General features: G+C 36.9%; 1 protein-coding gene across 4 annotated transcripts in view; it reads left to right on the plus strand.

Moving 5' to 3' along the window:
• The window catches only part of LOC127415156 (netrin-G2-like), a 102,273-nt gene that overhangs the window by 74,748 nt on the left and 4,855 nt on the right, over positions 1-22,670 (plus strand). For 2 of the 4 annotated variants that reach the window (XM_051653759.1, XM_051653760.1), the window contains exons 6-7: positions 16,954-17,121; positions 20,862-20,996. In XM_051653759.1, coding sequence (XP_051509719.1) covers positions 16,954-17,121; positions 20,862-20,996 — 303 coding nt within the window. The remainder of the gene's footprint in view (positions 1-16,953; positions 17,122-20,861; positions 20,997-22,670) is intronic. The other 2 variants (XM_051653761.1, XM_051653762.1) reach the window with 1 other exon arrangement.

Genomic DNA, 22,670 nt, shown 5'->3' on the forward strand with positions numbered 1-22,670 from the left:
TCAAATTAAAGCTGACATTCTGTGCTTCATTTCAATCCACTGTGGTGGCATACAGAGCCAAAATGATAAAAAGTGTCAACTGTCCAAATACTTATGAAAGGCAATGTATTTCACCCACTTGTAATTTGTAAATTTTTGCATAACAACCAGTATATTTTCCAAAGCTATGAAGCTAAAAATAGATGTGTTAACAGTAGGAGGTAGCTGGCCCTCTTTGCTTACTCTCTCAGCTTAGTCAGTGCTGTAATTTTACTGTCCCAAGTGCTACTTGTGACGAGCTTTCTGCCCACAATGCCAGCTGCTACCATCTCGAGCCAGACAGACTCGTCTTTAACTACAGTGCCATCTACATCTTATCCAACACTTACAGTAATACCCACAGCACCTGACCAGCCAGGTAAGAGAATTTCCTGTAAATATCATCACAATTTGTTGATAAATTGTGCGCAAGACAATACAAGACAAAAAACATGTACACACTTTTTTGTCTTCTAATATGAAAGTTTTGAGCTTTTTGAACTCAAAGTTTGCAAAAACATTTTAACCTTGACATGCACCATGAAATATGCAAGAATGTGTCCATCTATTTCTGTTAGAGATTCATTTATTCTGTCTCACTTGTGTTAATAATAGAGAGGTGAAATATTAAACAGGGCACATGTTTAAAGTCATACTCTGAATTTTGTTCTTTGCCCTCCTGGTTGTGAGAATGCATACATTACAGTTATTCTATTAGAAGGCTTTTCGAAATCTTCATGAGCTTTTGACCTAAAAAAAGAGAGGAGAGCATTTCGATTTGTGTGGTTTTATTCTTAAATGCTATATACTTTACGGGTAGGTAGATACAAATTTACATCCTGTGGTACAAGGTTAAGAAACCAAGTTAAAGGGGTAAAAAAACAACAACAGGTGTATATGTCTGTACACTGCTGTGCACAAAGAATTTCAGACAGGACAAAGCAACATCAAGGACCTTCGCATTTCTCTAAATTCCTTTTATCAGTTTATTTGACCTTTTATCTTATTTAAACAGGCAAGTCATTTATGAGCAAGATTTGTATTTACAACAATGGCCTGTTGAATGGGATCAATTGGCAATTAATGAAAAATATATAAACTTAATGACTCCAGAAGGTAATTAAATTAATTAAAACTGGTACAGAGATATAATTGTCCAATTCCCATTTGGAACATGCTGGTTGGTAAATCTTTAGCAGTCTATCCGACTCTGTAAAATCTAAAAATAAAAAAAATTGTTTATCAAAAATCTTGAATTAAGAAGTATAGTGTTATACGATGTTCGTGGGTCCTTGAGAAAAGCAATGCATGAAGGGAATGTTCCTCTGTAATTCCAGCCATGATTGATGGCAGTAATAGCACACTATATTTTCTCCAGAGGTAGAGCAGGGCACGGACATTAAACATGATTACTGTTGTGCTAAATCAGTCATTAATGTATATAGGCCATCGTGCCAAGTAACATACCATGTTGTGGCTTCTTAAACTATGTGTCTTCTCGACTAGGTTGTTGAAGTCAGCAGGTCAGGTTAAAGCTCACTTACTCTTTAGAAAGAGTCTTTTGTCAGACTCTGGGTGACATAACATTATTATTGCATTAAGATTACATTATGGTGTGTAGGTAATGTGTAGTTTGTTGATTATGACTGGTGTTCCAATGCTAGGCAAGTGATTTGTAATCTGGGTTTCAGTTATAAAATAAGTACTGACATTAAAATCTTAGAGACTTATAGTGCACCCAAAAATGAATTTTCTCACTTTCATGTTGGTCCAAACCTTTATGACATTCTTTCTACCACAGAACACAAAAGAGAGAATTTAAAGGTGCACTCAGTAATTTGTTCCTCATTAAAAAAGTTTAACTCCTAAAGAAATTAATTGTAATTGTTTTTTTGTTTTTGTTTTGGAATGCCCAATTACCAATGCACTCTAAGTCCTCGTGGTGGCATAGTGACTCGCCTCAATCCGGGTGGTGGTGGACAAATCTCAGTTGCCTCCGTGTCTGAGACCATCAATCCGCGCAGCTTATCACGTGGCTTGTTGAGCACATTACCGCGGAGACATGTGTAGAGGCTTCACGCTATTCTCTGTGGCATCCACGCACAACTCACCACACGCCCCACCAAGAGCGAGAACCACATTATAGCAACCACGAGGTTGCCCCATGTGACTCTACCCTCCCTAGCAACTGGGACAATTTGGTTGCTTAGGAGACCTGGCTGGAGTCACTCAGCACGCCCTGGATTCGAACTTGCGATTCCAAGGGTGGTAGTCAGCGTCTTTACTCGCTGAGCTACCCAGGCCCCAATTGTAATTGTTAAACATACTGTATATATAAAATCATGAGCACTCAAATGAAATGAAGAATCCAGTCATATCAGTCATTATCAACTTTGTAAAAGTAGCTTTATTCTACATGGAGAGGGTCCCCTCATGGGGGCTGCCATGTTGAAGTCACATGACCAGTCAAATACTACTCGCTTAATCTCAGTAACCAGCCTGTTATTGGACACTTTCACTCTTGGATTAAATTATCATGGATGACTGTGAATAGTGAATTTCTACATCTGTGACTGAAAACTATTGATTTTGAATGATGCTTTATCCACACCACTAGGTGTCACGCCACAGTCCTAGATGACACAAGCAAAAAGTTACTGAGTGCACCTTTAAAGACTCTTTTCTGGGGATTAAACTTTAAAGCTTTAATAAGGACACAAAAAGACAGATCACTTCTGAGGACCATGTCAGCTTGACATGCATATGATCAAAGATTTTGACTAAGCGGCAAAGGCAAACATGCCCTTCAGGCTATCATTGAATGCTCGTTGCACATGCGCATTAAGTTCTCCAGATCTCCCTTGATTAACAAGGAGGATGACAAGCTAGCCCCACACTTAGCAAATAAGAAAGATTAAATGGCTTTAGTGCAACAGACCTAAATAATTATAGAATTTCTCAAAAGAATATCTACTGTTGTTTTGTATAGTGGACATAAAACAAGTTTAAGATGCGGACATTATATTATTTCTTAAAGAGGTCCTGTCATAAGGAATCAAATTATCCTTGATATTTTGACATATAAGAGGTTTTTCTACTATAAAAACATACTGTACATTTCAGAACTCAAAATGTAATCCCCAATGCAACATAAGCATTTATTGAAACCAAGCTGCAAAAATGCCTTGTTCTCTACTTTCACGACTTCCCTTCGTCATTTGGGGGCTCATTAATTCATTACCGCCTCTACAGCACAAAAATGCCTACAACGCCTACTTTACATCATCGCACCCTTGGCCCCGCCCACTGGTTTCAGTTCAAAACTGAAAGTGAAGGACAAACAAGGCCTACTACTGGCCTAACTATTCCTGAACACCAAAGGGGACCCATCTATTTTATTTTTTTATTTTTTTGTATTTAAACATGCACAGACAGACGTCTTTGACTGCTTGATACATATCTCGGGCCGCTTTTAAAAGACACGGTGTAAAATTACAACTCCAAAGAGGAGAATCCATTCTGTCATTCAGCTGCTGCCTCTTGCTGTTTGAGCATCATGGATGCATTATTTCACCCATCTGTGCTAATTTTAATTGTTGGTTTATGTAAACATACGCTGGATGGATGTCTTGACCATTTAGATGCGTTTCCGGCGATGTGCATTTCAGTGCAGTATGATAGTGGAAACTGGATGTGTGTGTGTAGTTTACACCTTGCTTTGGACTATGAATGTGCATCATGTGGATGTGTTTTCAGCGTATTTAAGCATGGTTTGCATGTGAACAGTCATAAACGATTTAAAGGAGCTGTTATTGAAAAATGGGGTAGTTAAAAACACTTGGACCTGATGCAAAACACTAAGTAAAAAGTTCCATTCATGAATATTTCAAATGTCATGACTGTTTGATAGTTTATGGTGCTGACACCCTGTTTACACCAGGTGCGTCCATTGATGCAATGCAACAGCTTGAGGCTGTCTACTGGGCATGTCGACATGAACTTCCTAAACAGTTTATATGTGTTGTTGGCAGTAGTAGTACCAGCGCGTGCAGCGTAAAATGGAACAGGACATCTGTTTACTGTCGGCGCAACATGATGCACCGCAACGGACGCTTTCATGGTAGAGAGCATCATTGATTATAATGGTTTCTATTGCTTTTGATGTGTCACAACTCTCGTGTCCGGTGTAGACAGGGTGTGAGTTTTAACAGTTGTGCTGAGATGAACAGTTTAATATATTCAGATGCAATGTGTTGGATGTGCACTATGTGTAACCCCTGAAATTTAGTTTTATAATGTTGTGGAGCTTGTTCATTCTATTCAGATTTAGTTTAAAAAATGGCTGAATTTGAGGGGCTGCACGATGTTAGCCAATCAGAACAGTGGGCATTTACGTTGAATTATAAGGAGGCGCTTATGCCAAAACGTGCGTTTCAGACAGAATATTTTTTTATTTTTTTCATGACCCATTTAAATGCCACGCATTTTGCACAACAGCAGCACAAATCTGGTTTAGAGACTCCACTAGTATGGACCACTTTTATGTTGCTTTTGCGTTGATTGGAAAAGTACATAGAAAACGGTCTTTAAATCTTCTCTTTTTGTGTTCTGTGGAAAAAAGAAAGTAATAGGGGTATGGTGCAGATTATTTTTGGGTGAACTTTGCCTTTAAGATGCTGACTGATTCTCAATGACAATTCAAAAATACAAATATGTTTAGTGCAATGAGTATATGCCAGGGTCAGAAATGAACTTTTCCATTAAAGGACAATATTTGCCTTCTAGTTTTTATTTTTAGGGGCATTTTATACATTTTAAGAGCACATTTGTAACTAATGTTAACCAACTACTGTACTAACTAAATAACAAATACACTGGCGGCCAAAAGTTTGGAATAATGTACAGATTTAGCTGTTTTGGAAGGAAATTGGTACTTTAATTCACCAAAGTTGCATTCAGCTGATCACAATGTATAGTCAGGACATTACTGATGTAAAAAACAGCACCATCACTATTTGAAAAAAGTCATTTTTGATAAAATCTAGACAGGCCCCATTTCCAGCAGCCATCACTCTTATCATATACAACTTATCCTTGAGTAATCACGCTAAATTGCTAATTTGGTACTAGAAAATCACTTGCCATTATATCAAACACCGCTGAAAGCTATTTGGTTCGATAAATGAAGCTTAACATTGTCTTTGTGTTTGTTTTTGAGTTGCCACAGTATGCAATAGACTGGCATGTCTTAAGGTCAATATTAGGTAAAAACAAATGGCAAAAAAGAAACAGCTTTCTCTAGAAACTCGTCTGTCAATCATTGTTTTGAGGAATGTAGGCTATACAATGCTTGAAATTGCCAAAAACCTGAAGATTTCATACAAAGATGTACACTACAGTCTTCAAAGACAAAGGACAACTGGTCCTAAGAGGGACAGACAGAGATGTGAAAGGCCAGATGTACAACTAAACAAGAGGATAAGTACATCAGAGTCTCTAGTTTGAGAAATAGATGCCTCACATGTCCTCAGCTGACAGCTTCATTGAATTCTACCCACTCATGTACAACAGTAAAGAGAAGACTCAGGGGTGCAGGCCTTATGGGACGAACTGCAAAGAAAAAGCCACTTTTGAAACAGAAAAACAAAAAGAAAAGGTTAGAGTGGGCAAAGAAACACAGACATTGGACAACAGATGATTGGAAAAGAGTGTTATGGATCTTAACCCCATTGAGCTTTTGTGGGAACAGCTAGACTGTAAGGTGTGTGAGAAGTGCCCGACAAGACAGCTACATCTATGGCAAGTGTTACAGGAAGCGTGGGGTGAAATGTCACCTGAGTATCTGGACAAACTGATAGCTAGAATGCCAAGGATCTGCAAAGCTGTCATTGCTGTACGATGAGGATTTTTTGATGAGAACTCTTAAGTAGTTTGAATTTTTTTTCAAATTGTAATAGTAATTTTTCACGTTATTAATGTACTGACTATATATTGTGATCAGTTGAATGCCACTTCAAAATCTGTACATTATTCCAAACTTTTGGCTGCCAGTGTATATGGTATCATTCTTTTATGTCGATTGACCTTAACTTGTATTGAACCCGGAAAATTCCTTTAAGGATTTATTGATGGCTTAATATTATGCCCAAGAGTAATTTTTTTCCTCTTACCAAGCAGGTAGATTTTCCAATCGGATGTGCTAAACAGCAGGTGTTCAGTTTTGTTGACTGTGAAAGAATGGCATATTTCCACCTTGTTTGTGTAATCTAAAATAATATGTCACTTCTTCACCTATCCCACCATTTCTGCCTCTCACACCTGGTGTTTGTAGCGTCTGCCTGTGCCTTACGAACCCAACAGTGCTTTAACTATGAAAATGGCAAGCCCAGTCTCTGATATGACCAGTTGCCTTGGGCGATTAATCATTAAATACTCTGTTATTCTGAAACACAATCACTATCAAGCGCACATGGCGGTAAAAGCTCAGCTGAAGGCCAGAGCGCAATTCATTTAGATCTATTTTTGAATAGCGATTGAATGAACAGCTGCTAAATATTTCATAAGAGAAAAGAGACCAGGTCATGGTAAGAGAGACCAAAAAGGGGGACAATTTATTGAACTTATGGAGAGGGAGATAGATACCTGAAACCATAACAGGAAAGCTAGCGAGTCCTGTCCTTGAGGGGATGGAAGAGCAGAAGTGGGGGGTGATTCTATCAGGCCATGTGTATCCCGTTTCTGCTGAAGTGGAAATGGCAAAAGGTTGAATCTCTCGCAGTAACATCCATTATGTACAGTATGTAAGCCCAAAGGGCAACAATGCCAGGCCTTGGGCATCTTTACTGGTTTTGACAGAACATTTTAGATATCTGACTCTTTATGGTCTGTACACAATTACAGTTTCCGCAGCAGCAGATATGATACCCAATGCGGCCACCGCAGCAACAGACACTGTTACGGCGACAACTAGCTTTTGTACTTCGGTTGTTGCAACAATCCCAACAATTCCTGTTGCAAGCAATTCACTGCCTGTTCTTCCCAAAGTTACTAGTTCACCGACTGATGAGCCATCTTCAACACTTAATATAGTCACCCTAGCAACCCCTTCTGCAACCATGGCAACTTTTGAAACAACACCTTCAGCATCTTCTCTTGCAATTTCACCTGTTTCCATTACAGCTCCATTGGAAACAAATGCAATGGTTATAACAAATAACGCAGTAAACATGGTTACGAGTGCAGTTGTCCCCTCAACTGATTCAGAGTTGATGGCAGTTGCTCCAAGTCTTGACACACTTCCTCCAAACACTGATGTGGTTGTTCAAGCAGCCGATGTTCCTCAATACGATGGTAATGGTCTTGCTACTGATGCGACAACTAATCCTGTTACCTTCGCAACCGATGTTCCTGTATCTCCTTTATCTGATGGTGAAACTCCTGCCCCTGATGCACTAACAAATGATGCTGTTGCCCCAGCAACCACATTTTTTACTTCAGCAACTGATGCCAATGGTGTTGCTCCATTTTCTGATACGGATGCTCCAGCAATAGTTACGGTTGCTCTAGAAACTAGTTACATTGTCCCAGCAACTGATGCAGTTGCTCCCGCATCTGAAGAAGTTACCCAAGCTAAAGATCCATCAGATGAAATTAAACCAGTACCTGATAGTCCACTTGATGGTGCTGAAGTTGTCACGACAGGTGCAGAAACTGTTGCCGCTAATGTAGTCCCACCTACCTCCTTGGAAGATATAACTCTTCCAAAAAGTGACCCAGTGCCTGCTCCCAAGGCAGCTGTTACAACTCCTCAAACCTTTGCTTCAGTACCTGAGGCTGCTCCTCAACCTAAACCTGATGTTAAGACTGACAGTAAACCTCCGTCTGAAGTAGGAGAGAAGAGTGAAATTCCTCTTACTGAAACCAAGGAGGAGAAAACGTCAACAAATCTGGAGAAGAAAGATAAAGTTGTCGAAGCCCCAGGTATACCATTACAACTGTGAGTTCTAAAGTCTCTAGTGTTTTCCCTGCACAGGTCATTTATTAAGGTGCAATCTGTTGTGTTGCATTTCGCACAAGATACATTTTTTAAGTCTTTTGGTGCCTGTAGAATAGTTAAAGATTAGATCTGAAAAACATTTTAAACTTAATGTTTTTTCAAAATAATCTATAATAAATAATAATGAATGATTCAACGATAAATAAACATTGATAAGTAAAAGTCTATATTTGGCATCAGGTAAAAATATGCACTCTGACTAACTTGTAATCAAACTTTTGTGGTTACGTAAAGGAATAGTTCACCCAAAAATGAAAATTCTGTCATCATTTACTTAACCTCATGTTGACTTTCTTCTGTGGAACAATGTTCAGTCTCAGTCACCGTTCACTTTTATTGTATGGAAAAAGGTGCTGCTAAAGTGCCGTTAAAATTATGACTAAGATTAGCATTCTGTCTAAAACAACGTGATTGTGCATAAATGATGACAGAATTATAATTTTTGGGTAAACTAAGCCTTTAAACATTTCCTTTTGTAATAGTAAGAATTAAAACTGTTAAATTCCATGAAAATGTTTTCAGTTTTTCTTTTGTTATGTCAGCACAGAGCTATCATTGCATTGTTTTCAGACTTTGTTGCCAGATTTACAGATATAAACAATGAATAAAATTAAATGGAAAGCAATGCCAAGTGATGTGTCATTCTCTAAATGCTCTTAATTTCTCTGGTGTGTACAGTATTTGGGGACATTAAGAACAACAACAAAGGTGGGAAAATGGGAGGAAACAGGGAAGCCAAAGAGGAAAACAAAGAGAAAGAAAAAAAGAAGGAAAAAGACTATGAAAAGAAAGAATATGAGCAAAAAGGTATAATTTTATTTGCACTACAAAAAAATTTAATGCAAATAAAATAAAATAATTGTATTGTTTACAAGTAAAACTATTTAAACATTCTTAAATAAGATGCATTTACCTGAGAAGAAAAATTGCATACTACGAATTGTTTTCAGGGAATATAAATTGAATTAAGTTTGTTTTTGTTTACCAATTGGTAAATACTTTATTCTTGTTTTAAACATAAATCTAACAAAATTTAGTGGACAAATTAAGAAAAATATTTTTTTCCAGTGGGTTAAAAAAAATGTAATTCAACATATATTCTCTGAAAATGAGCCTTGGTATTTTACACAATTTTGCTTTTCAAGTAAATTTCAAGTACATTTTTATATTGGGAAACAATATACTGATTAAGAAAATGATTTTTTGCAGTGTTGAGTGTGTCAGTAGCTTGACTAGATGAGTGACTGTAAAATGACAAACTTTGTGGCATACAGATATTCCACTCATCTGACCTGATGTTTATCTTTTTAAATGACTGCGATCTGCAATTGCACTTGACTGCATACCTTGCAGTAATGATGCTGTAGATGAGATGGGATATTTGTTTGTGAAGTAGATTTAGCTTTGAGTATTGATTGGTTTAGCTGCTATTAGATCCATAGATAGAAACTCTAAACCATAGTTTCTCCTAGTTTGGGTTCTGTTTACAGTATCAGTTATTAAAAAAAAAAAAAACAGTAGCATCCTTTCAGTGTCTCTGGTTTCACATCTATGCTGAAAAAAAGTTTATCAAGTCTTCCAGCCTGGTTTGATGGGTTTAGAGGGATTTTGGGCACTTGTCACATGGTGGGAGACCAGCTAGAGCAACCGAAGACCAGGTAAGACCAGCAAACCAGCTTAAGGGATAGTTCACCAAAAAATGAAAACATTCTCATCATTTACTCACCCTCATGCCATCCCAGATGTGTATGACTTTCTTTTTAGAAGATTTTTAGAAGAATATTTCAGCTCTGTAGGTCCTCACAATGCAAGTGAATGGGTACCAAAATTTTGAAGCTCCAAAATGTACAAAGATAGCATAAAAGTAAGACTCCATAAGACTCCAGTGCTTAAATCCATATCTTCAAAAGCGATATGATAGGTGTGGGTGAGAAACAGATGGACCTAGAGAGCTGAAATATTCTTCTAAAAATCTGCAGAAGAAAAAAAGTAATCTGGGATTTTTCTGGGAGTAAATGATGAGAGAATTGTCATTTTTGGGTGAACTATCCCTTTAGGCTGGTTTAAGATGGTTTCAGCAGGGTTTCTGATCTTACTTGATCTCCCAGCCTGGTTAGGGTGATCTGGTTTGCTGGTTTTAGAGGGGTTTGGGCACTTGTCAGCTGGTCAGACTGGGAGACCAGCTATGACCAACAAACCATCTTGGGCCGGTTTATGTTGTTTTTTTTTTTGCTCGTCTTAGCTGATCTCCCAGCCTGGTTAGGATGGTTTGGTTTGCTGGTTTTAGAGGGGGTTTTGGGCAATTTTGCTGGCTGACCAACTGACAAACAAATCAACTTAGGCTGGTTTAAGCTATTTTGGCCTCTTCATCTAGTCCTGCTGGGAGACCAGCTGGCCAACAAACTAAACCAGCTGAAGGCAGCAAGACCAGACAAAACCAGCTAAGACTGACAAACCATCTTTGGCTGGTTTAAGATGTTCTTTTCAGCATTGTTTGGTCCTTTGTAGCAACAGTGCAGTTGTATGAGTTCTGGATATCCAACTATTATCCAACAAAGAAAATCAAGCTTAACAACCCTTGCTTTCATTCCAAAGTTGTTGCAAAGATTTTGATCCCCGGGGGGCCAAAAACCCAGTTGTCAAGGATAGCATACATCCAATTTCAAGGTAAGGCGATACTTTATGTCATGATAGCATGAAGACAAAAACAAGACAAATGTATTTTTTTTGTTATGCAGGATTTCATTGACATTTTATGTGAATGATGTATTTATATGCATTAGGACTCCTCTAGGCTATGCTTATCAAAGGCAATTCTCTTTTGATTTCTGTTTTCAAAAATATGTGCCGACACTAATATGGAAACTGTGGAAAAATTGCTGCTTAAATGTTATTCATTTTTCTTCCATTTCATCTTTTCTTGTCTTCCTCCTTTCTTTATGCTTGCATTTTTTGTTTTTTGTTTTGTCTCATAAGGTAAGCTGCTCATGATGTATTGAGTTTGCTAGAAAACAGAAGGATCCCCCCAGGCTGTATAATCAAAAGACGTTCTCTTTATAGAAACCAGCTACAGTACTTTGCATTTTCAGCCGTCAAGTGTTAGACAGCTGTCTGCTGAAGATGCAGGATGATTTGTGAAACATTGCTCCATCCCTTCACCAATCTGGGGAGTAATTGAGCATATATATTTAATTAGCTGTTCTTGCCCCCCTGTCCCATCATATAGCTGACTGTGACACAGCAGGCATCCACATTGGCAGCATCTTTAAAACATCATATCAATTATTCAAAGTCCCAAGTGTCCAAACAGCTAAGTATTGAAACGAAAGGCTTCTGAGATGGAAAATTTTAACTGCAGCTCATTAGTAATGTTTATAATCATTGGTTGGCAACTTTCCATTTGAAACAATGTTAATTAAACCTTAAAGGTGGATTTAATACCTCAGGCTAACTATGACCAACAATTGTTTAATCATTCTGTTTGGAGATGTCTAAACTACTTCATTATGAAAAAAACAATAAAAAAAACAGTCACAAAAACTCACATTTAATCCATGGGGATGTGTGAAAGCACGTTTTTTTTTAAGAGGCCTTATTATGCTTTTTGGGATTTTACCTTTCCTTTAGTGTGTAATATAGCTGTTTGTGCATGTAAAAGGTCTGCAAAGTTACAAAGCACAAAGTCCAAAACACTGCTCCTGTGGTTGCATGGTTTGCAGTCCAGCCATTACTTCCATGACATAGCTATGTCACTATGTAATACATTTGCATAAGGGCTACTTCAGTTATGGTAAGGGGCATTACATTTCGGACACAGGCTCTAAGCGGTTGACCAATCACAACAGACTGGGCCAGCTGACCAATCAGAGCAGACTGGGCTTTTCAGAAAGGGGGGGGGGGGGCTTTAAAGAGACAGAAGCTAAAACAGGGCATTTCAGACAGAGCGTGAAAAGAGGTGCTGCATCAATGTACAGTATGAGAATAATAATGTGTTTTTTTTAACATTACAGCATGTAAACCTATTCTAGTAGACCTCCAAAATAAAATTATGAACCTGTAAATGAGCATAATATGGGCTCTTTAAACTGTTCAGAGATTTCATTGTTTAGTTTTGGGGAATGTGGGTCAAGCCAGAATATTTTGTTAATGAAAAGCTGCCACTGTATATACAGTACAGATAACAGTTGTATGATATAATACATAAAATTTGTTCACTACATAAATAAAACATTTGTGTTTATAGCTTTAATTTATATATGTCATGAGAAACATTTCTATCTAGCAGGTTGCTCACTCAAAAGTTGGTTGTTTGCAAATAAGGTTGTCTGAGATGATAAAAATGGTGAATCTAGTTTAAAACACATGTAAAAAATTAATAGAAATATAATATTTATGTCCATGTTGGTTTCATAGATTTTTGAAAAACATTGATAGCATTTTCCAAAACAAAATAAAAAAATTAAAAAATTATATATATATATATATATATATATATATTATGACTTTAAAAATGGTGTAACCATCAAGTAAAATGTATTAAAAAAACATCACATGAGCATACACAAGTTAATCATTAATTTCAAGTTTAATGTATTTTTCAATGTGTCATGAATATCAAGAAGTTTTCTTAGGGTTACTCCATTTGACCTCAACAAAATGTGCCTTTTCATAAAATTTCAAAATATCTGTTATTTTTAAAAACTTCAAACACAGTCATGAGAGTCTGACGGTTTTATTTGTCACATGACAACAGAATTGCTGCATCCAAATTCACCTTTTTCTAATGGAAAAGTGTATACTTTTGAGTGTGTAGCAAAAAAGTGTGCAAGTATTTGGACATACTAACACGTCATGAAATCATGTCTTGGACGTATAGTAACGGTCATCCTGTCACCATACACCGACCTGTCAATCATTCTGTTACAGTTATCATGACATACATATTTCTCATTTAATTTTTACTACCATTAATTCATTATTCCACTTTCCATTGCATTTACGCTACGCTACAATGCTTCCTACTGTAGGAGAAGCATGCAGCACGTCATTAAAGATCTGCTAGTCGAGGGTCTTTCTTGTGGAGAGCCGCTGATGTTTTTACATAATGATGCATGTAGTAATGTGTGGTCAATGCAAACCAAACTTTTCTCTTTTCCTACCGTTATCTCTATTCAGTGTGATATGCATAATGTGTTGCAGATGAAATATAATACAGATAACAAATCGTTTTCATCACGAACTAAAGCAAAAATCTAGGATTATATACTTAACTTGAATGGGTTACACTTTACAATAAGGTTCCATTCATTCAGCATTAGTTAACGACATTAGTGAACATGAACTAACAATGAAAAATTCTTCTACAGCATTTATTAATCTTGGTTAATGTGAATTTCAACATATAGTAATACATTTTTTAAATCAAAATTGGTTAACATTAATGCACTATGAGCCAACATGAACTAACAATGAACAATTTTATTTTTTATTAACAATCATTAACAAAGATTAATAATTAATGTGAAAAAAAATCAATTGTTCATTGTTAGTTCATGACACCTAATGCATTAACTAGTGTTAATGAATGGAACATTACCGTAAAGCATTACTCTTGAATATTATATGTAGTCGGAAAGACAGAACATTTGCATGATACTTTGCTGGATCACGTAATTTATTTATTTATTTATTTATTTTTTCTTTGGCAGCATCACATTATTGTTTATATCATTACAACAGTCCCTTGAATGGAAACCTGACCTCCACTATTTCAGTGAGACAATAAATAGCAAAAATAAAACGAGAACAGACAATTGTGTTAATTTGATTTCCTTTTTGTAATTATTCTTTTAATCTATATGGTGCTGACACATTTCCTTAAATTTATTTAAGAAATAAAGTTGTTAAAAATGCACAAGAGCATCCACAATAACCAATACAAATACAGTTGATGGACATAAAAGCATGCATGTAAGATGATATTGATTATGAATAGCTCAAACCCTTTACTCTCACTGTGTAAATGGAGCAGTTTTATAGTTCGCAAGTTAATGAGCCGATCAGGTCTTTATCCTACAGCGAGAATGAAGTAGTTGCTTTTCACGGCATTTAACCATTAAACTTACTTGACGTTTAAGTTGTCAAAACCTCTAAGATCTAATGAAGTGTCGTTCATCTCAGTTCCATGTTCTTAGTTTTTCATGTTTGACAATTGTAGTTCTGAAACGAACGGTCAAACTCCTCTTCCCTCGAGCAAGGGACTGTGGGAAATATATTAGCTGAAAAATAGTAAACCATCCGGGCAACTTTAGGACACTCATTTTGACATACTAAAAAAATATATAATAATTGTATTTTATATATATATATATATATATACATATATACTGTATATATACACACACACACACACACTACCGTTCAAAGGTTTAGGGTCACATACTCATTCTTTATTTTTTTTTTTTCACATTTTAAAATAATAGTAGTCATCTAGTCAACTATGGAATAAAAGAAATGGAAATATGGGAATTATGTTGTGACTAAAAAATTCTAAATAAATCAAAACAATGTTATATTTTAGCATCTTCAAAGTGGCTACCCTTTGCCTAGGTTTTGCAGAAATGTACTCTTGCCATTTTCTCAACCAACTTCTTGAGGTATCACCCTGGGATGCTTTCTAAACAGTATTGAAGGAGTTCCCATCTATATGCTGGGCACTTAGTGGCTGCTTTTAATTATTCGGTCCAAGTCATCCATTTAAAAAAAAAAAAAAAAAATTAATAAAATGTTAGTTTTGTAATTAAATCAATTAATATGTTGGCACAATTATATTTGTCTACAAAACAATTTTTTTTTTTTACATTTAAGTATGTCTTCAGATCAAAAGGTTTTTAAGATCATGAGAAACTTTTCAGGCAAGTGACCCCAAACTTTTGAACGGTAGTGTGTATATATATATATATATAGATACAGGTGCTGGTCATGATTAGAATATCAAAAAGTTGATTTAGTTCACTAATTCCATTCAAAAAGTGAAACTTGTATATTATATTCATTCATTACACACAGACTGATATATTTCAAATGTTTATTTCTTTTAATTTTGATGATTATAACTGACAACTAAGGAAAATCTCAAATTCAGTATCTCAGAAAATTAGAATATTACTTAAGACCAATACAAAGAAAGGATTTTTAGAAATCTTGGCCAACTGAAAAGTATGAACATGAAAAGTATGAGCATGTACAGCACTCAATACTTAGTTGGGGCTCCTTTTGCCTGAATTACTGCAGCAATGCGGCGTGGCATGGAGTCGATCAGTCTGTGGCACTGCTCAGGTGTTATGAGAGCCCAGGTTGCTCTGATAGTGGCCTTCAGCTCTTCTGCATTGTTGGGTCTGGCATATCGCATCTTCCTCTTCACAATACCCCATAGATTTTCTATGGGGTTAAGGTCAGGCGAGTTTGCTGGCCAATTAAGGACAGGGATACCATGGTCCTTAAACCAGATACTGGTTGCTTTGGCACTGTGTGCAGGTGCCAAGTCCTGTTGGAAAATGAAATCTGCATCTCCATAAAGTTGCTCAGCAGCAGGAAGCATGAAGTGCTCTAAAACTTCCTGGTATACGGCTGCGTTGACCTTGGACCTCAGAAAACACAGTGGACCAACACCAGCAGATGACATGGCACCCCAAACCATCACTGACTGTGGAAACTTTACACTGGACCTCAAGCAACATGGATTGTGTGCCTCTCCTCTCTTCCTCCAGACTCTGGGACCCTGATTTCCAAAGGAAATGCAAAATCTACTTTCATCAGAGAACATAACTTTGGACCACTCAGCAGCAGTCCAGTCCTTTTTGTCTTTAGCCCAGGCGAGACGCTTCTGACGCTGTCTGTTGTTCAAGAGTGGCTTGACACAAGGAATGCGACAGCTGAAACCCATGTCTTGCATACGTCTGTGCGTAGTGGTTCTCCCCCACATTTTTGAATGGGTTTTGTTTCACAATCCTCTCCAGGGTGCGGTTATCCCTATTGCTTGTACACTTTTTTCTACCACATCTTTTCCTTCCCTTCGCCTCTCTATTAATGTGCTTGGACACAGAGCTCTGTGAACAGCCAGCCTCTTTTGCAATGACCTTTTGTGTCTTGCCCTCCTTGTGCAACATGTCAATGGTCGTCTTTTGGACAACTGTCAAGTCAGCAGTCTTCCCCATGATTGTGTAGCGTAAAGAACTAGACTGAGAGACCATTTAAAGGCCTTTACAGGTGTTTTGAGTTAATTAGCTGATTAGAGTGTGGCACCAGGTGTCTTCAATATTGAACCTTTTCACAATATTCTAATTTTCTGAGATACTGAATTTGGGATTTTCCTTAGTTGTCAGTTATAATCATCAAAATTAAAAGAAATAAACATTTGAAATATATCAGTCTGTGTGTAATGAATGAATATAATATACAAGTTTCACATTTTGAATGGAATTAGTGAAATAAATCAACTTTTTGATGATATTCTAATTATATGACCAGCACCTGTATATATACACACATACATACACATAGGTGTCCTAGCAGAGTAACCGCAGGTTCATCACATAAACTATGTTCCACTAACGTTTGACTACCAGAAAGTGTCCAAATACTTAATTTTGAACAATGTATCTATTGTTTTATAAATTGAAGCCTAAATTTTTGTAACTTTCTTTTACAATAATTAACTGGCAATCTAATGCAGTACACTGCAAATGTCAAAAGGTCATTTCAATAGGTCTAGTTCTAGTTTATAATCTCCTTAAAATCGAAACATCATGTCCCTTCCATTCATGAGAATCCCACCCCCTGATCCACAGACTAACACCTCTCTACTCTTTCTCCATCAGACTGCGAGTGCAATGGTCACTCAAATCGCTGCAGTTACATTGATTTCATCAACATTGTGACTTGTGTGAGCTGCAAACACAACACTAGAGGGCAGAACTGTCAGCACTGTCGCCTGGGATACTTCCGGAATGCTACTGCCGAGCTGGACGATGAAAATGTTTGCATAGGTCAGTCATATATCACTCCACGCCAACCCTTTTCACTGTTCCCTTGATGTATTCACACCACTGCTCAGTAATTGCCCTTTCTAGCCAAATTATATGTTTGGAAAGATTGAGAAATCAATCTCATTCTTTCCTCATATCATCACACATTTGGTCTGCTGCCATCTGCCATGTATGTGACAATTTTTGACCTATATAAGACCATATTAGTGGAGACGGAGGGCAACTACAGAAGGGGACAATCGTAACATCAATCACAAACAAGCTACAGTGATGACATTTATTTAGCATATGTGCAGTAAAGTTCTCTCTGCCTGAGAAAGTGTTCATTTTCACTTGATGAAATTTTCAACAAAAAAAGTAATTTTGAGGTATAAAAGGTGATCCAGTATTTATCTTCGGTTGTGAAAAATGTTGATGCCATTCAACTTAAACATTTGTACTTCATTCATAGGTTGTTGGTTAAAAGTTACCATGAATAACAAACACTGTCGCTATCAGCCAACGAACAAGGTTTTATTCAGGTTGTGAGGTGGCGGTAATGCACCATAAGCTGGACTGCCAACTGCCAATAAGCATCACCGGACGTATCAGCGCTGTGGATCAGGAAAAGATGTTAACTAAATAGTACATAAAAAACAGCAATGGTGTTGATGTTGGAGTCGCTGTTGTGTTCAGTCGATGTATTGCATTGTCAGTGCTGTCTTGTTCGGTACACAGCGATATCGTATTAGCCGGATAGCTAGGTGCTAGCTACTGGCTACCCAGCCTCATTACTGGTTTACATCGATCAGCCACAACATTAAAACCACCTGCCTAATATTGTGAAGGTCCCCCTCGTGCCACCAAAACTGCACCAACCTGCATCTCAGAATAGCATTCTGAGATGCTATTCTTCTAACCACAATTGTACAGAGCATCAGCCAATCGTGTGGCAGCAGTGCAGTGCATAAAATCATAAAGATTCAATTAATGTTCACATCAACCATCAGAATGGGGAAAAAATATGATCTCAGTGATTTGGACCGTGGCATGATTGTTGGTGCCAGATGGGCTGGTTTGAATATTTCTGTAACTGCTGATCTCCTGGGAGTTTCACGCACAAAAGTCTCTAGAATTTACTCAGAATGGTGCCAAAAACAAAAAACATCCAATGAGCAGCAGTTCTTTGGACAGAAACACCTTGTTGATGAGAAAGGTCAACAGAGAATGGCCATACTAGTTCAAACTGACAAAGTCTACAGTAACTCAGATAACCGCTCTGTACAATTGTGGTGAGAAGAATATCATCTTAAAATGCTATTCTGAGATGCAGGTTGGCACTGTTTTGGTGGCACAAGGGGGACCTACACAATATTAGGCTGGTGGTTTTAATGTTGTGGCTGATCGGTGGATATGACAGCAGGGCTATGTAGCCGCTAGCCAGCTCATACTTCCTAACTGGCTGATTTAAATACTGTGATTCAGTTCATTAGTTGTGTGTATAACTTTGCCAAACTGCTTACATTTTTAGCGACACACACCTGTTCTGATCATCTATTTAGAACACAGGCTCAATATCTAAAACTACTCAAAAGTTTATCATTGATATCGAGGAATTTTTTTTTAGATAAATATCGATATCGTTTTATCGCCTGGCTCTAGCTGAAATCGGTCTGTGCTTACCAAAATTCAAACCACTGCCCTCCAGTGGCCAAAGCTGGAAGTGTTGTTGAACATGGGCATATATGAGCTCCATTTTTCAGGTGAAATGTCCACAGGGTGGCGCCAAAAGCATGTTGCATTTTTAGTTTAAAATATTTTATTAACTCTATCCCCTAACTCAAAACCCAATCCTTAACCTAACTGTCAGTAGAGTAAAAACATAATTTTAGAGCAAATATGCAACCTCCAAAACACACTCATCATTGTTTACATGAACGCTATTACTTTCTGGATTCCACAGGACCAGAACCTGTGTTGTGGAGGTTTCTCACTCAACACGCTATTAAACACATTTAAATAGATGCAAAAATATCTGATGTGGGATGGCACTTGTCAGTAATTCAGCTGAATGGGGTACATGAATTTAGGGTACATAAATATTCCAAAGGAACATGGCGATTCTTTTTTTAGCTAAAAGAATTAGTACCATATAGTATGAGGAGATAGGTGAAAACTATTCAGTAACATTAATAATTATTAAAGCAATGATATTATTACTTTGATGTGTGCCTGTATGTGAAATACAGTGGGTTAATATAATTTTTTACAGTCAAGTGTTACCCCAACCCTATAACTGTGGCAATTATAACACTCTGACTTGTATTAAATCCAATATTAGTCTTTCTCATTCTAAGTCTATTAATGGTACTGTTACAAATATATATTTTTCTTATACCAAAAGTGTGCATTTAGACTTGTGAGTTATGAATGAAAACATAAAAATTTTACAATCGCCCCCAGTCTCAGACTTGTGTAGATTTGGTCAAATGTATTTGCCAAATAAATAAATGAATATTTAAATAGACTAATATCATGTAGACTACCCTCTTACATTCATCTTACATCTTTCATACTCTCCTCTTAATTCTGCTGAAGGCCTAGGATACTAAACAACCTTATTTTTAACTTGCCTTTTCAACATTTTAGACATGTCATATTAAAGTAGAATAAAGCAATTGTTTTTAAAGAGATGATTTGAAAACAAACACAATTTTTTCTGCTTTTGTGTGTTATCTTGCAGTATAATCAAAAATTCTAAGGCTAATCCCTTTCCCCCTCTTTTTTTCTGATTAAAACTGTAGCAAGCTACCCAAGCAATCTGTCAGAATAATTTGATTATGATACAGTGACCTCTACTGGAAAAATACACACATAAATCATGTGTGCAGTGACTGACAGGTGCCCACAGAGACAAATTACACCACTGTGAATACACAGAGCTAACACTGCTGTGGTCGATGAACAACAGTTGCTCATTGGTCAACTTTGAATTAATAAAACATTTAAAGTAAAACATAACATAAAATCACTCACAAACATAAAATTATCATACCAAGACATAAATGTGTGTCTGCAGGCTTTTCTATCTTTCCTTTAGGCAAAACATTGTAACTTCTAAGCATTGCTTTTAGAGAAATGTTCATATCATAATTGTTTTTCCCAACAGAGGTCCACTTATACTGTTAGTTGTGTTTTTATTTTATTGACCGTTTTCCTCCTCTCTGACAACTGGAATTAAAAAGAAATTAAACAATTTCTTAGAATTAAACACCTTAAGTCACAAACTGCGGGTTTCCTGAGTCTAATGTAGTTTCTAATTGTCCCATCCTTCAATAACAGCCTCTTTGCAAAGCCTGCATCACATTGTGATAGATTCACAAACCAATCCATGCCGAAATGTCCCACACAGCTTTTACAATCAGACTGAAATTATCATTGTTTAAAAAAAAAAAAAAAAAAAAAAAAATCTGCTGTTTGTCTCTAGTGTTGGATCCTTAGCAGGATATGCAGAGCTGCAGGTGCTACAGGACAATATTTGACCCACATTTTACTGATAATTTTACTATTAGTTCTTTTTGTATTTAGAACTAATAGTATATAATGTCAGTAGGACAGCGAAGTATAAAACCAGCCATTTTTGCACCTTAAATTCAATTCATGATATGAACCCTTTAAGAGAGATCATAGGCTTCCTTCTCATTCTTTTAACACAAATAATCTACAAATGGTTAATAATGTATGTATTTTTCTATACACAGAGTGTAACTGTAATCAGCTGGGGTCCCTGCATGCCCGTTGCAATGACACAGGCTTCTGCCAGTGTCGAGAGGGTACCACTGGGCAGAAGTGTGAGGACTGTCTCCCTGGATACAACTGGAAGCAAGGCTGCGTGCGTAAGTCACACTTCATGTACTGTTATTACACAAAGCCAAGGATAACAATAAGCTTAGTCATTAAAGACATATTCTGTAATTGATGACAGCACTTGTACAGCAAATAAAGTGTGAATGAACAACATATGGGTGTCAATACACTTATGTATAAACATATGATATGAGTAATACGATTGTTGCTTGAAGGTCTGTTGTTGTATTGATGATAACAGCTGCCATTAGGAACATACATTTATTTAAGCGCTGCTTTGGATAAAAAGGACATCGTTATATGGACATCCAAATATCTAGACATCCTTTAAAACAAGTTACATTTACTTGAAAGCATAAACCCCATTAAATTCTGTATAAGATCTGTGCTTAAAACTGGAAAAAGTTTTGAACATCTAACGCAATTTTGCTTCTCAATTAAACTTTTCTTGTTTTAAGAATGTTTAGATATTTATACTGGAAAACAATACAAAAATACTGAATAAGAAAATGTTTGCAAAGAAGGCAACAAAGATTTGAAAAAGCCCAACACACTATTCTACACTTTAGGGTTATTAGGGTTTTTCCAAAATCCTTAAACAAAGACCAAATTTATTAAAAGTACCTCGTCATACATCTTTCAAGCTACAGCCACCAAAGTTGGCCTTCAGAATGTTCTAACTTAAAGGGCTGGTTCACCCAAATATGAAAATTCTCTCATTTACTCCCCTTCATGCCATCCCAGATTCTGCAGAACACAAACAAAGACTTTAAGAAGAATATATCAGCTATGTACGTCCATACAATGCAAGTGAATGGTGACCAAAACTTTGAAGCTCCAAAAGGCACATAAAGGCAGCATAAAAGTAATCCATAAGACTCCAGTGGTTTAATCAATGTCTTCTAAAGTGCTCTAATAAATTTAGGGTCAGAACAGACCAAAATATAACTCAATTTTTAACTGTAAATCTTGCCATTACATTCTCTAGGCACGATCATGATTTCAAGTTCGATTACACTTCCTAGTGCTTGACGCATGCGCAGAACGCTAGATGGCGCTAAGAAGTGTAATCAAGCTTAAAATGATGATGACCAAGGAGACTGCAGATGTCAAGATTTATTGTGAAAAAGGAAGAAAGGAAGAAAGTCATACACATCTGGGATCACATGAGGGTGAGTAAATGATGAGAGAATTTTCATTTCGGGTGAACTATTCTTTTAATGTGCTATGTCTTTTCTAACTGATCGGACTTGTGGTTTTTCCTGAATTTTCCTAAACTGATGGAATGTTCAAATGAGCCAAGACTATTTAAACTCACACTGTCAAATAATCCAAATGTAAACAAACATGCAGAAGGCCTTTTAAGGAATATTCCAGGTTCAAGTTGCTGCAAGCGATTTTAGCTGTTCTGGAACTTCCACTAGCTGTTGAATTAGCCATGCCCCCTCTTTCTGAAAACCTACACTCCAAAGACACGTGCACACACACAGACACATTTGGAGACAGTTGTATTGGAGCTTATGGAGGGGGGAGGGTCCCCCTTAGTGTTTTGCCATCTGACCCTGTGCATTTTGGGGGAGCAGGACACCGTATCAGCACTTATAAGAGCATAAATGGACTACCTTGTGAACGCACACTATTAATGACAGGCAGAAATTCTTCTGATTGGCTAAACAAAGGATCTGGCTCACTGTTTTCTGAGC

The sequence above is a fragment of the Myxocyprinus asiaticus genome, chromosome 24 (genome assembly GCF_019703515.2).
Source record: "Myxocyprinus asiaticus isolate MX2 ecotype Aquarium Trade chromosome 24, UBuf_Myxa_2, whole genome shotgun sequence".
Lineage (NCBI taxonomy): Eukaryota > Metazoa > Chordata > Actinopteri > Cypriniformes > Catostomidae > Myxocyprinus > Myxocyprinus asiaticus.